The 14,432-nt window shown below is 43.5% G+C and overlaps 1 protein-coding gene across 1 annotated transcript in view; it reads left to right on the forward strand.

The window, feature by feature from the left end:
- The window catches only part of FAM171A1 (family with sequence similarity 171 member A1), a 103,421-nt gene extending 90,687 nt beyond the window's left edge, over window positions 1–12,734 (forward strand). Inside the window, exons 6-8 of the mRNA XM_018566264.1 lie at window positions 5,298–5,414; window positions 6,130–6,244; window positions 10,828–12,734. Coding sequence (XP_018421766.1) covers window positions 5,298–5,414; window positions 6,130–6,244; window positions 10,828–12,397 — 1,802 coding nt within the window. The 3' untranslated portion in view covers window positions 12,398–12,734. The remainder of the gene's footprint in view (window positions 1–5,297; window positions 5,415–6,129; window positions 6,245–10,827) is intronic.
- Window positions 12,735–14,432: the final 1,698 nt, after the last annotated feature.

Here is a 14,432-nt window from a genome sequence, read left to right on the forward strand (position 1 = left end):
CCCCCCAAATTTTCACATTTAAAAATATACTAAACTCCATCCTAATAGATTCAAATTCCAGAAAAAAAATACTTCAGACTGATCCGAATAACTAATATCGAACATATGCGGATTTCAGAAGACGAAATTAAATTTTCGGCCATGCACATATCTAAAGCAGATATACTTACTTGATCTTTGGTCTCGCCAGATTGCTAGACCGGTCCCTTCAACTTCTTCTACCCCGGGCTCTGGCAGTCTAAGGTCCCGTGACATAATTACGTCTAATGCAGGTCCATTGACTTGCATTAGAGAGAATGGCGCAAAGGGACACTCCACAGCCCGAGTGGTGGTGGGGAGAAGTGAGTGCTGAGCGCTGCAGGATCGAGGATCAATGGAGTGTATCTGCTTTTTGTTTGAGCCCCCGAGGACAAAATGAGCACTTAACCCTTGCAGTGCTGGTGTAGCCGCACTACAAGGGTGTTTTTTTTTTTTGTAATATTCCCAGAGTTGTTCTTTAGAGCTTTGCAAAGTACCTTCATTTGACTAGGACCATGCCTTCTTTAAACTCTCCTCCATGAGTGACCTTCACGTGTCCGATCCAACAGCGTTCCTATAGTGAAATGTGTTTCGGTTGGTTTCCGGACTTACTCTCAGGAAACATTTAATTCGGTCATCTTTCATCCATTTTTTTGCAGCTTGCCGGCTTAGTGGAGTTGCTGATTTGCGCACATTTACGTTGTAGGAATAGTTTTGAATCTGCTTTTATGCTTTGTGTGCGGAATAAGATCTCCACTCCTAATTAAATATTCAGCATTTCTGAGCCGTGCAAGTGTCATCATTTCACAAAGGCGGCGTCATTTTCTTTCCTTCGCTTTAATCCCTTCCTCATTTCCACTACAAAGTAATGCTGTGCGGACAAAACTCTGCATTTAGTTTTTTTGCCTTTTTGTTCCTCCTTCTTAAATATCTTAACATCTGCAGGAAAACAAACGGCGTAAGCTGTGTAAACATTTAGGATTCCCTTTCATTGCGGCCCGGTTCCATTTGCTGAAACATGAAGATGAAATGAATTGAGGTAACATCTGACACACGGGCATGAATATTAACATGACAAAGCCGTAGACGTCAGATGGCACTCAGGGACAGTCGGATGTCACAATAGGAACAGTTGTCGAGTCAAAAGAACGGCTACTTAACACGTTAAGGATGATTAAATGCTCACAATTACCGAGCAGTTTGGCCAGTGGCTCCTGAATTAATACACGGCATGGGGGGAAGTTGTAGCAGATCTAAAATACACAAATTAATGCAGCTTAGTAAACATCTCCAAAGACATGCTGGAAGGTAAATTGGCCCTGTATGTATGCATGTCATATAGGGACCTTAGACTGTAAGCTCCTTGAGGGCAGGGACTGATATGAATGTGCAAATATGTAAAAGCACTGTGTAAATTGTCGGTCCTATATACATACCTGTAATAAATATCAGTAAATGTATCCTTTTTTTAAATAAAATACAAGCAGTGTAAGTACCTTAATGTGACCTAGTGTCAACCTCTTGCTATCCCTGTACAGCAGGGCTGGAATCTGAGAAGAAGCCAGCACAAGAAGCCAATCGGTTCATGTGGTCACAGGAGAGAGAGCAGAGTGACAGAGAAAAGCTCATCACTGCGCTGCTTCTCCTTTCACTGTCCACTCACAGGCTGGGGCTAGATCCAGGATGATCTGAGCTCAGAACTGGGTTGAATGATGCTGGACATCTCCAGGGTTATTCACAAAAGGGTGAAGAGTTTGGAGAAGGCAGGAGAAGTGAACAATTTGCCCAGGTAAAATTAAAAAATGAGAGAGAGAAGCTGATTGGCTGCAGTGCAAGTCTGCTCCAGTTTTGATAAATTTCCTCCACTGCGTGTGTGCAGTGGCGTAACAATCGCCATAGGGACCCAGGCGGCCGCTATGGGGCCCGGGCACAGGGGGGCCCGGCCAGGACCGGGGACAGAAGAGGAGGCGGAGCCCAGGGACAGAAGAGGAGGCGGGGGCCCGGAGGTGGACAACGCTGACAGGTAAGAGGCGTGCAGCCCAACTGAGACCTTGCAGAGCCCACCATAGAGAGTATATGGTGGGCTCTGCAAGTGGCATAACTAGCAATCACGGGGCCCCATACAAAATTTTGCTATGGGGCCCTGTGATTTCTAGTTACGCCCCTGCGTGTGTGTGATATATATGTGTGTGTGTGTACATATATATTTTACTTTTTTTTTTAATAATGAATATTTAAAAAGTATTGCTATATCATCACTTGTCAGAGGAATGGATGGTAGAAGGAGGGAGTAGAGGGGCATCTGTGAAAGTGGAACATTTGGTGTCCCTTTTGTTGCAGTATTAGACCATTGTGTTGTCAGTTAGCAGTCAGACATGGCAGAAACAATCCCACCATATGTGGGTCACTCTGCTGTATATGAATGCAATGTGTGACCACATAGAGGAAGTAGGTTAGGGGGCTCTGACCTGGCCAGATGTAGAATTGAGTATTCTACTTTGATGCGCATTAGACCCATGTCCATAAGGTCAGTAGTAAAGGGAGCCCCACCACCACCACCTTCTTGGACTGTGTGATGTTTAATGCAGAGAAGGTTCAGCTCGATTAAAATTGTAAGTTTGTCCATAGATTGTGACGTTCTGTTACATTCTGGGATGACCACAAAATACCGACATAGGAAATAATAGTCCAGAATTAAAACTAAATTGTTAATGTGCCCACAGGTTTGGACTTTTTTTTTGGGGGGGGGGATCAGACATGAAACTAGAAAACGCTCATATTAAAAATGCATTACTGCAAAGGAACTCCACCAATTATCCATACATATGTCACATAATATAAACTTATTTTAGAGAACTCATCTTTTGTAGACACATGCTACTTGCGTCTCTATACGTTACTCCTTGTTATAAAGTGTATCTAAACCTGACAAAAATGTAATAATGAATACAGTTAGCATGTTTCAGCTTACCAGTCCTTAGATGTAGGGGCTGCGTTAGCTTTCTGTTTTTTTCCCCCCCCCTTTATTTTAACCAGGTTATCATACCAGTAACACACTTCCTGTCCTAGGGTGACAACGCTTACTCACTGTACTGTATGTAGGAGCAGCTTGTCACTGTAGGTGGCTCGCTCCGTGTCTGGTTTGCACAGTGCCCCTCTCTCTCTCATTCTCTCTCTCTCTCTCTCTCTCTCCTCATCTTCATAATAGAAGTAGAGGTTGTTTTGTAGTTCTGAGGTGAACTGGGATTGACTGATTAATATTGATCTTGATTTCATTGCGGCAGAGTGCACAGGAAGTTAAGCTCTCACTGGCTTTCTGGCAGGATCAACCCGTTTTTCTACACTCACTGAACAAATATAAGAAAACTATTTCAACGGTTTATATAACAGACCAAAAGGGAGCAAAAAATTAAGCTCACTGTTAGGATTTGCATACATTTTAAGTGCTGCTCATTCTGATCCGCCCCTTGTGAAGCTACTGTTTCTTCTCAGAGCGCCAATGTAACAAGACATGTTCCATGACTTCCACCTAGGGGTGGGCGAATGAATATGGGCAACACAGTGGCTTAGTGGTTAACACTTCAACTAACGCTGCAGTTCGCGGTATACTGAGACGCCGCAGCTGAAGCGGATCCCGACAATTCTGTCTGGATCCGCCCTGCTGCGTGAGTGACAGCTGGCTCTGCCTATCTAGAGGCAGAGCCAGCTGTACCCGCCCTCTCCCCCGTCCGATCCGCCAGTCAGCGCTGGAGGATTGGAGCGGGGAGGGGGGAATCCAGCCCCTCCCCTGTCACGGCAGAGAGCTGTGACAGGATCGAGAAGCGAGTGAACGCCGGTATGTGTTCGCTCACCTCCCGATCTACTGAGCCGACCTCTGACAGCCTCATTGTCACAGGTCGGCTGAACTATGAGGTGAGTGAAAAGCACTCATCTCATAGTTCTCCTTTAAGCACCATAATGTCACCCCATACCTTCATTGTGATAGTTTACCTCCCCTTATGTGTCTAAACCCCCCACCACCAGCACCATAAACCCAAATTAACATTTTGTTTTAGCGCTGAGGATAAGGTAAATATGTACACCTACTTCCACCTCCCAGAGTGCTCAGTGACCTGTTACTGAAGTCAAAAGACCCCTCTGCGGCTGTAGGCCATGACATGCTGAAAATGTACCTAGAAATGACTCGAAATGTATAAGTAATGTTTCTCTGTGATACCATATTGGTCTTCTTATTCCGCTGCTCCATCTAGTGGTTACATTTGTGTCCATCATGTTTTTGGTGCCGTTATGTTTATTTAAATTGAGGTTTAACAGTTCAACAGTAGAAGGAACCTTTGAGCAAGTGAAGTGGCGATGGTTAGCAGCATAAAGTACAGTATATGTGATAGATTAAACATGCCTCTATATAAATATGGTCAGGATGGGGTGTGCTAACATATTTGAGCATAAATATACTGTAGATCATGATATACAACGGTTAGGTTTGCTATGAGTGTTCTAGTGGCAGTATGCACCAGGAATGTTATAGGCGTTGGATAGCCAATGTTACAGGAAAGTGGCATGAGGTTGGTGGTCATGTTATATGGGATATTCTTTCAAGTAGAATTAAAGTCTCAAATTATTTGGCATATATCTACTGCTACTAAGCAGTAGATATGCCACAACATTAAAAAAAGTTACCATACAGACAAATACTTGCCTGTGTCTGCAAAGCTCGCTCCTGGCTGCAGTATACAGATCTGAACGGACATGCAGGAGGATGATGTGGGCAGGCACATGCACAGTCCATGTCACCGGCAGGGAGGAGAGGAGGGAGACTGTGTCAGTGAATGCACGCAGCCGGGAGCTTGCACGTCGGACAGACTCAGTGGGACACAGAAGTCTGCACTGGATCAGAGACCGGCACCGACGCTGGAGGGACTGCTGGAAACGGGTGGAAGGAAGAATGCTGTAAAAAAAGTAGCCATTTGTGATCCCTTGGATCTATTCGGAGAAAGAAGAAGAATCTGTTACAGTTTTCTGTTGGACATTCACATTAAATGACCAGTAGGGAGGCTCATGAGGGTGAAGTTTGGCGTTTACAGGAAAGGTCAAGATTTGATCACTTCAGTTGCTTATATCTCTGAAGAGGTTTAATCTGCAGCAAAGGTGTGTTTTTAAATTGTAGCCTAAAAAGGTGAAGATTTTCACATATATATGATGCTGAAAACGATGGTGACATCATTTTATTATGTGCGGAATTGATTTTTAAACTCTTCTTCCTTCTTGTTTCCTTCAAGGAGCATGGGTGAAGAGCAGCTTTGGCATTATAAAGCAGGAGGGGAACCAGCTGACCTGGACTTACATTGCCCCACAGATGGGATATTGGGTAGCTGCCATGTCTCCTTCCATCCCAGGTATTTTCTTATACTGTTTATTGCGTATCTTTTTTATACTCCTATTCTGTTTTTGTTTTTTTATTATATTTTTTCATATTTCTGTGCTTTTTTAAGGCAAAAAGATAAGTAAGTAAATGCAGCAACATTAATCTTATGATCAATGTGCATCTCCGACTTTTTTGCAATGAAGCCTGCAGTGCATTATACCCACAATTAGTTAATTGCGGGTGCAGTGCACCATGCTCATGCAGTGTATCCCTGCATCCTCGGGTCCGCATGGAGGTATAGACCTGCTGGAGGAAATATGGTTAGAACTACAGAGCGGGGAAAGGGAGGAGGGATCTCCCAGCATGCTTTGCATAGTTCCTCTGCCGCGGTGACAGATGGTACTTGTAGTCTTTTACACTGAGCCATCACAAGCTATGATGGTGCTAAATTCAAATCATCACAAGATGCTGCAGGCCTAGCGCCCTACAAGACAAGGCAGTAGTGTGTAGCAAAGCTGTGCAAGCCTCAGAACTGGATGGACAGTAAAACAAATCTTTATGCAGCTTCCCTATATGTATTGCTTATGTATTTCAGCTTTAGCACTTCATATCACAGATAAGGACTTCTGATTTTGCTTTGCGTAGTTTATCACAGTGTTTTCAGTATTCTAGCTAGTTGGAAGCAGAGTGCAAATAGTATTTTTCAACAAAATCTAGAAATCTTCATGATTCTTTCTGCTTTTCAGATCCAGTGGTGACACCGGACATTGCAAGTTACCATACTCTCTTCCTCTTGGCCATATTAGGAGGGATTGCATTCATCCTCTTGGTCCTCTTCTGTCTGTTGATCTATTACTGCAGGTAAGACTGTACTGCTGTGACTTTTATTCTCAGTAATATAGTGTAAAGCTCACTGGATTTATGGTAGCATCAAAAGGTATGTTTTCTACTTTATAAGATTCAGAACATGGGGACATTTGCATCTATTACAGAGATGTAATTAGAGCTGCAGCTAACGATTATTTTCAAAATCGATTAGTTAGCCGATTATTAAGTTCGATGAATCGGTTAATCGGATAAACAATAAAATAAATTTTAAAAAATGGCTCCAGTAATGGACTACTAGTTTGTATTGAGATTGTAGTCCATCACAGGAGCAAGCTTAATGTAATCAATTTTTTAAAATTATTTTTTATTTTGCCTAGACATATAAGGGAAAGGCAAACTCTGGCCCTCCAGCTGTGGCGAAGCTGCACATCCCATCATGCATCTCTCTCTGGGATTCATGTCTGTGGCTGTGAGACTCTTGCACTGCCTCTTGGGGTTTGTAGCTGGAGGGGCCGGAGTTTTCCCACCCCTGCATTAAGTGATGCCCTTTATGGGCTAACCTAAAGTGTAATAAACCATTTCAATGAACTTCTTATTTGCTCACTTTTGGTCAGGTAAATATACCATTCAAAGTGCCCTGTTAATTCTCCAATAAATGCAAAATATACTTTTCGATTTCTCCAGAAGTCTTGTGAGCTGATAACTCCCTATGCTTTCACCTCCTCTCTGTTATAGAGAGGGGGAGATGTTTTGTAGTCCGGCACTAAAGCAACAATAGATACAGCACAGCGAGTGAGCATCGGCACCTTGGGAAAGGAATTGTGTTATTGGCAGGATCACCAGGTGAAAATAAAATGAGCAACAGAAAAGGAATGCAGCCACTTCATCTAAGGACTTGTCTGCTGAAAGATATGACATTTTTGTCCTTGGGTTTAGATGCTTTGATTTATTAGAGATGTAGACTTCTGAAAAGCATTAGGAGTCTTCGTAATTCCTGATGAAGAAACCTGACCAGTTTTCAAAGAAGTTTACATCTTCAATTAGGGATGCACAGATATCTGGTTTTCAGTATCGAGTATGCATATTTTTATTTCAGTACTCACCGAAACCGGAAGTCCCATTAAGGAAGCCAGGTGGTGTGTAATGACTCCCTGCCCGGCTTCCTGATTAGCCATGGAGTTGGCTTTCTGACCAATCAGGAAGGCGGGGGGCAAGTCATTACACGCCACCTGGTTTCCTGATTGGCTGGAAGCCAGCTCCATGCTCCCTCGTCACCAAGTGACGTGGGAGCATGGAGCTGGCTTCCCGGTCAATCAGGAAGTCGGGCGGCGAGCCATTACCCGCCCTCCAGCTTCCTGATTGGCCCCCCGAAAGCCAGCTCCATGCTCTCTGGTGACAAGGGAGCATGGAGCCGGCTTTCCGGCCAATAAGGAAGCCAGGCGGTGTGTAATGACTCGCCACCCGGCTTCCTGATACTGGAGTTCTGGTATCGGGATAAGCATCAGGAGCATTTGGGCGAGGTACAGTATCAGTGCATCCCTATCCACAATAACTCAAAGCCAATTCAAGGTTTCACTTAAACTCCAGACTTTCCACATTGATCAATCTATGGCTGCCTAATGTAGTAAATATATCCTAAAGAATCATTGTATTTAGGGCTGGTAATGATTAAAATTTTCGTGTTCCATTAATCAAAAAAATTTTTAATCGATTAATTTCGATTAATTATAACGCACATACAGATGCAACTACATTGGCCTATACACGTACAGCACAGTCACCGGACTCCTCCCCCCTTCCCTTCGTTAGCCGACGGAGCCACTTGGGGAAGGGGAGGAGTCCGGTGACGTCGATGTCCGTATCGTCACCGGATCGCCGACAGGACTCCCGGAAGCCGGCGGAGAGGTGAGTGTTTTCATTAGCGATCAAAATAATTTTAATCGATCAAAAAGTTTAACAATTAATCTTTAATTTTCACAGCCCTAATTATATTATTGTCTATACCCACATTTTAATACCATCTTTTAAATTATAAAAAATTTAAAAAAAAAAAGTCAAAACAGCACAAGTCATTTATGAAAATATCACAAAACAATGGAGCTGGAGTGTGGGCTCCCTCTAGTGGCCAGTCACGTGTACAGCCCCTCAGCATTGGTTAGTCTTCTCTGGAGGGGTTTGAAGCACTGATATTAAAGCTGAACTCTAGGAGCACAGTTTTTTTGTGATGTGTGCAAACCAGTTACCTGTAATTATGCTTTTACTAAATCTGGATTGCTGCCTTGTAGTGTAAAAAAAAAATCATAGTTTACTTCATGCCAAAAAGTACAGCTAGTCTTGTACTTCCATCGCTACAACTATGAGAGCTCTGTCTCTCATACACAGAATTCACATGTCATTTATCTGCCCTCCCTGTATCCATTCACAGAATGACGTGTATTCTGCCCATTCACAGAATACAAGGCTCGCTGTGAATGGCAAAGGGAGGAGGAGGGGGGCATTAACCGGACAGAGGTAACTTGTTTGTATACACCAAAAGTCACCAAAACCTTTTTTCCTGGTGTGCTACTCAAGGGTAATCCCAGTCAGTAGTTTTGCTGGAACACGTATGTTTTCATCTTCCCCGTTGTCAGAGAGCATAAGACCAATGCCTCAGCATGTTTCGTTTAAAATATAATTTGATTATCGTCCGCGATCGCGTTTTCGTACGAGCAGTTTCAGATTGACAGACAAAGCCGTACAGCAGATCCCTCACAACCCAATCAGCAGGCCCGGCGCTTCCGCAAGGCAAGTCAGGCGGCTGCCTGAGGGCGCTGCAGGGTGAGGGCGGAAAAAACAGGGCATCTTGACAAGTACTTGTACTTGTCAAAATGCCCCGATGTTTGCGCTATGTTTTTTGTTTTTTTTTCCACTTACCTTCGGTGCAGGAGAGCAGCGGCGAGTCAGCGCTGGTCCAGTGGGAGGAGCTCCAGGTTGGGTCCTAATTTAGCTGGCCGGCGAAAAAACCCATAGCGCAAACATCGGGGCATTTTGACAAGTACAAGTACTTGTCAAAATGCCCTGTTTTTACAGGGGGTCGGGGAGGGGGGGCGCAAAAATGCACCTTGCCTGTGCAAGTATCCTAGCACCGGCCCTGCCAATCAGTGTCCTGGGTTCCTAGATAATTAGGAGCTGCTGGACACAGATCAGCAGAACTAGATCCGAGGAGGAGGAGATGAGAGAAAAGAGATGTGGGATTGGGCGAAAAGAGACTCCAGCTCTATGCCAAAAGGATCCTACTACCGGTGAGTGTGATGAGGTCAGCAATGCCCGATTTGAGCTACTTCAAGGGGCATTGATGGGTCCGGTCACCCTGCTGCACATAGAACAAGCACTGATATCCAGTCCCCTGGGCAAGAAATGTTGACGGAATAGCTTCTGAAGGGTGACTTTGGGAATGTAAACCACAACAATGCAGAAGAAAATCTTTAATGCGAGGACATGTAAAAGTGTGACACATTACCAACATCCCTGCAGAGTACCATTTTGTTACCAGAGCTTGTTGTTTGATTACCACCATGGCATCACTACGTGAAATAGATATACAGCGGAATGAAAGAGGTGCATCATGGGTAATTTTTATCCTGGGTCAAACCTAGTAACTTGAGAGGAGGAGAGGCCAGACTTGTATCCCTCTATATTTTGGCCTGCTTCACCAGTCCTCACCAGCTTTCTTATACTAGGATAGTATCTTATTTTGCTCATACAGCTACCTTTAGCGCTTTGTTTCTTTTGATCTTATTTAAAGAGGTTCCCTTGCGAAGAGTTAAACTTTCTCTTCCTTTGAGGGGGAGCTGTGCACCGATTCATAGACCTCAGCTCTTTAACAGCAGATAGCTAAGGGCCTTGTGGTTCACCTCTCTGAAATCAGTCACGCTGCCTTGACCCTTCTGGAACTAAATAGATGCCTATTGGAGCACCTTCGCTACCAACAATTTCATTGCAATTTTACTAATTTCAGTATTTCTGAGAAGGTCTCCGACTTTACCTGGCTAATGGGCTCAAGCCACTCTACCACTGGACTCTACCAGTAAGTGGAGAGATTTTAAAGCAGAATTCTAGAAATAAGAGACACAAATCAATGCAACCCTGTATTCAATAATACATCCATATTTTAATGCAAGCAGTGTAATTTAACTTGCAATCTGCCTCCTTGAAGTCTCATGTACACAGAGATCAAGCTGAAGGGTGGAGAAGCAGCACAATGAGCCTTTTTTTGCTGCAGTGCAAGAAGAATGCTGATAGGAGAAGAGAACAGAGTGAAAAAGAGGAGCTCATCCGTCTATTGTTTTTCCTTTTGCTGTCTAGTCACAGGGTGGGGAGGGGAGGAGACTTACAAGTATCCCTGAACTGCAGCAGGGAAGATTAGGTATTTTGTCTCGCCAGGCTGGGCTGCGTAAGCTTCAGGATTGGACAGGCAGAAATACAAATCCTTTGGCAGGTAAAGCAGTTCCCTTAGATGACATTTGTATATGTACTTTGCTGTTTACCTAGAGTTCAAGTTTAAACCTTCTCTAAAGCGTTAATTTTGACAATCATTTTCTTGTGTTCTAATATGATCTGCTTTTCTGTTTTGTCAGGAGGAAATGTATAAAGCCTCGCCAGCATCACCGCAAGCTTCATCTCTCCTCTGCTTTGGAGTCGTCCAAGAAGGACCAGGCCACCTCCATGTCCCACATCAATTTAATTAGCCCTATCCATATGGATATGATATCCTCAAGTGGCGAGGCAGATATGCATACCCCGATGCTCAAGCCTTCCTATAATACCTCACGGGATTTTAGCTCCAGGGAAGAGCTGCTTTCTCAGGAGGATGATAAAAACCGAATGTCCTTCGAGAACCTGACCCCAAGTGGGACTTTGAGGCAAGTCTACAACAAATCTCTGGATCAATTCCTGTTAAAATCAAGGAAGTCCGCTGAAATCTCAGATGGGTTCGTCTCTCCCATGAAAGATGAGTACCGTCGGAGCTATAACTCTGTGATCTGCCAGCCTTTGTGCGAAAACAAGGATCAGCTGTCCACCAACAATGTTTCAGCAGGAAGCAAGCCAAACCTTCATGAACAAAGTCACCCCGTGCCTTCCGCTCCTGAAACCGAGCAGGTCATGGACCGACGGCCTAATGAATGTATGATGTCAAGGTCTGTAGATCACCTTGAAAGGCCAACCTCATTTCCTCGTCCTGGTCAGCTCATATGCTTTAACTCTGTGGATCAAGTCAACGATGGTGTTTACCGAAATGTCTTGCCTACCTTGGTCATCCCAGCTCACTACATGAAACTTCAAGCAGAGCACCCTTTTGTCAGTCAGCAGCTGATCGTGTCCGCCGAGCAACAGTACGAGCTTGAGCGGCTCCAAGCAGAGCTGTCCAATTCTCACCCCCAACATCCTCAGCCATCCTCACAACTAAGTTCCCAAGCTGTATCTCAACAACACTTGCAAGATGGAGAAGGAGTAGAGTGGAGTGGGCAAAACACTGTGATGTCAGAATCTGTTTCTATCCCCGCTTCCCTCAATGATGCTACCATTGCTCAACTTAACGGCGAGGTGCAGCTCTTGACAGAGAAAGCTCTGATGGAGCTTGGCGGTGGTCGACCAATGCCCCATCCCCGTGCCTGGTTTGTGTCTCTAGATGGTCGGTCAAATGCACACATAAGACATTCATACGTCGATCTCCAAAGAGCAGGAAAAAACGGCAGCAACGATGCCAGTTTGGATTCTGGTGTCGACATGAACGAACCAAAATCCGGACGAAAAGGAAGAGGAGACAAATTTGGCGTCCTACAGCAGCAACGCCAAACCCTAATGGAGCACCAGCAAAAAGATCAGAAGGTGTCGGAGAGCTCAGCTTACACTCAGCTGGTTTATTTGGATGACATGGACCAAAGCGGTAGTGAATGCGGCACAGCTGTGTGCAGCCCTGAAGATAACCGGGCTTTTACTGAACCTCCAAAAAGGAGCGGCAGCCAGTTGCCCAGCCTTCAGGAAGAAACTGTTAAACGAACTGAAGATTCCTCACCCGTGCCATTAAACAGCCCCGATCACGAGTATTCCATCAACGATGATTGTTCTGATGACCAGGGAGAGAACAAAAAAAGTCCTTGGCAAAAGCGGGAGGAACGGCCGCTTTTGGCTTTCAACATGAAATGAATTGACGTACCACAAAGTGGGCTCAAAAAAAAATTGCCAAATATCCTTTCTTTGGAAATATTTAATTTGTAGGGTCGGGGGTTTGACTGGAACAGAGGAACTCATTAGCGACTGGTTTCAAAAAATGTTTTTTTTTTGCAATTCGAATCAAGGAGTGGATTTTATGGAATCGTAACTGTGCGTGAAAAGAAATGATAGCCCAGTGTAGCACTATCTCAGTCTTTTTTTAACCAATGGCTAAAGATTTGAATACAAAACTTTTTTTTTTTTTCTTGATAGGTTCTGACCACTAACCTCCCGAGATGGGGAGCATGTGACAAGTTTTTAGTTCTGAAAACCAATAGTATCACAGTGCTCACTGTACCTCAGCATTGTACAGTGGAATTGATATTCAGTGTCATAATGTGGACATTTTTGAAAAAAAACGAAAGGCTATGCATTGATACTCGTACACCAACTGACATTTTGCTTAGGCCCTGCTTTTTTTTATTTTTTATTATGAGGCTGTAAAAAAAGAAAAACTTTTTTTTGTTTTGCATTATAACCTGCTTTGACCTTCTTTACTCCATTTTGTAATGTATTTCTACACAAAAAAGCTGTGATTTGAACTTTTTTGGTATTAAACTTCTTTTTTTGTTTTTTTCCAATTTTTTTTTTTCCTAAAATGACAAATTGAAACGAAAAAGAAAAGTGCATTGTCCGTTTGTCTACGTAGAATTTGATCCCTATTCTCAAAGTGCCTTTTTAATAGCTTCCCAAAAGTTTCAAGGTTTGTGTACACAGGTAGAATCTTATCCTTGTACTTCTCCTGATAAGCTGGGGAATGGGGGTTGGCATAACTGGAAACACTGATGTCTAGAACGGTCAACAAAAAAGGCCATTGCAATGCTTTCTGCATAACTCCCAAATGGCCCGAGTTTGGTAGTGCAGTCCTTATTTTTGGTCCCGCAGTCCTTATTTTTGATCCCAGAAAGGGCAGGGGCTGTACTCGCATGTTTTTATGCTACATTTGGGTCAGAACTACAATGACTCCTAATTTTTAAAATTTTTATCTTTTTTTACTTTTTAGACACCCTAATTCATGACCACTACCAAGAGCTTTTTTGCCCATTCAAGGTTAAGTAATGGGCTCTCTTAAAAGAACAACACCCCACCCATGACACTTACCTTCTCTGCACTCCCCTTCTGTTCCATTTTTTCATTGAAGCTAAAACTCCAAGCTCTATGCTCCATGTCTGAGGTTACACGGGGCTAGTCAAACAGTGTTCGGGCCTGGCAACTGGCCACTCTGGCCTGAGTACTCCATGCTGCAAAATCACATGCTCCTCAATACCCAGAAACACTTAGTATTTATTGAGGGCGCCAATGGCACAGTGGGTGAGTGTAGCAGAGGTGAATGTTGGTGGGTTCTTGTCTAAATGGGAAAAAATACTCTTTTTAATGACCCCAGAGGTCATTCTTAGTTTTAGCAGGAGAGATCAAATCATAAGAGGCACTGGATAGATATACTGCTTGTGTGCACAGAACCCAATTCATCCATTTTAATGAACTATTATTTAATTTCTGTTTGTATTTGTGGCTTTATTTTTATTTTTTTTATTACCTCTGTTTTCTTTGTTTTTGCATGCCCCAGAATCCATCTCGGCTCAGTCCCTCATTTCAGTACAACGTATGCTTTTCACTACCATTGTGTACTGTAGAATTCCACGTAGCTGAGAGAACTAGGAGACATCTAGACCCCACTTAGTGTCACAAGCATAATATTAATGTAAATAGTTTTTTTTTTCTGTTACTTTAGAAGCTGATGCCTCTGCCCCCCCTGTTAACTTGGTGGGCATGGGACGTTGAGGACATTCTCTAACATTCTGAAGTGCTGGAATGACTTTTCTGTGCATTCTCTTTAATGAACTGCTTGGTTATACAAGAATTATAATTAAAATAAACCTTTTAAAACCTTTTTAGTGGATGGTGTTTTTATTGTTTTGTTTTTAGGTATGTCTTACAGACTGAAGACTTGAAGTAGGTGGATTTTGGA

The sequence above is a fragment of the Nanorana parkeri genome, unplaced genomic scaffold (genome assembly GCF_000935625.1).
Source record: "Nanorana parkeri isolate BGI_ZX_2015 unplaced genomic scaffold, ASM93562v1 scaffold929, whole genome shotgun sequence".
Taxonomy (NCBI): domain Eukaryota; kingdom Metazoa; phylum Chordata; class Amphibia; order Anura; family Dicroglossidae; genus Nanorana; species Nanorana parkeri.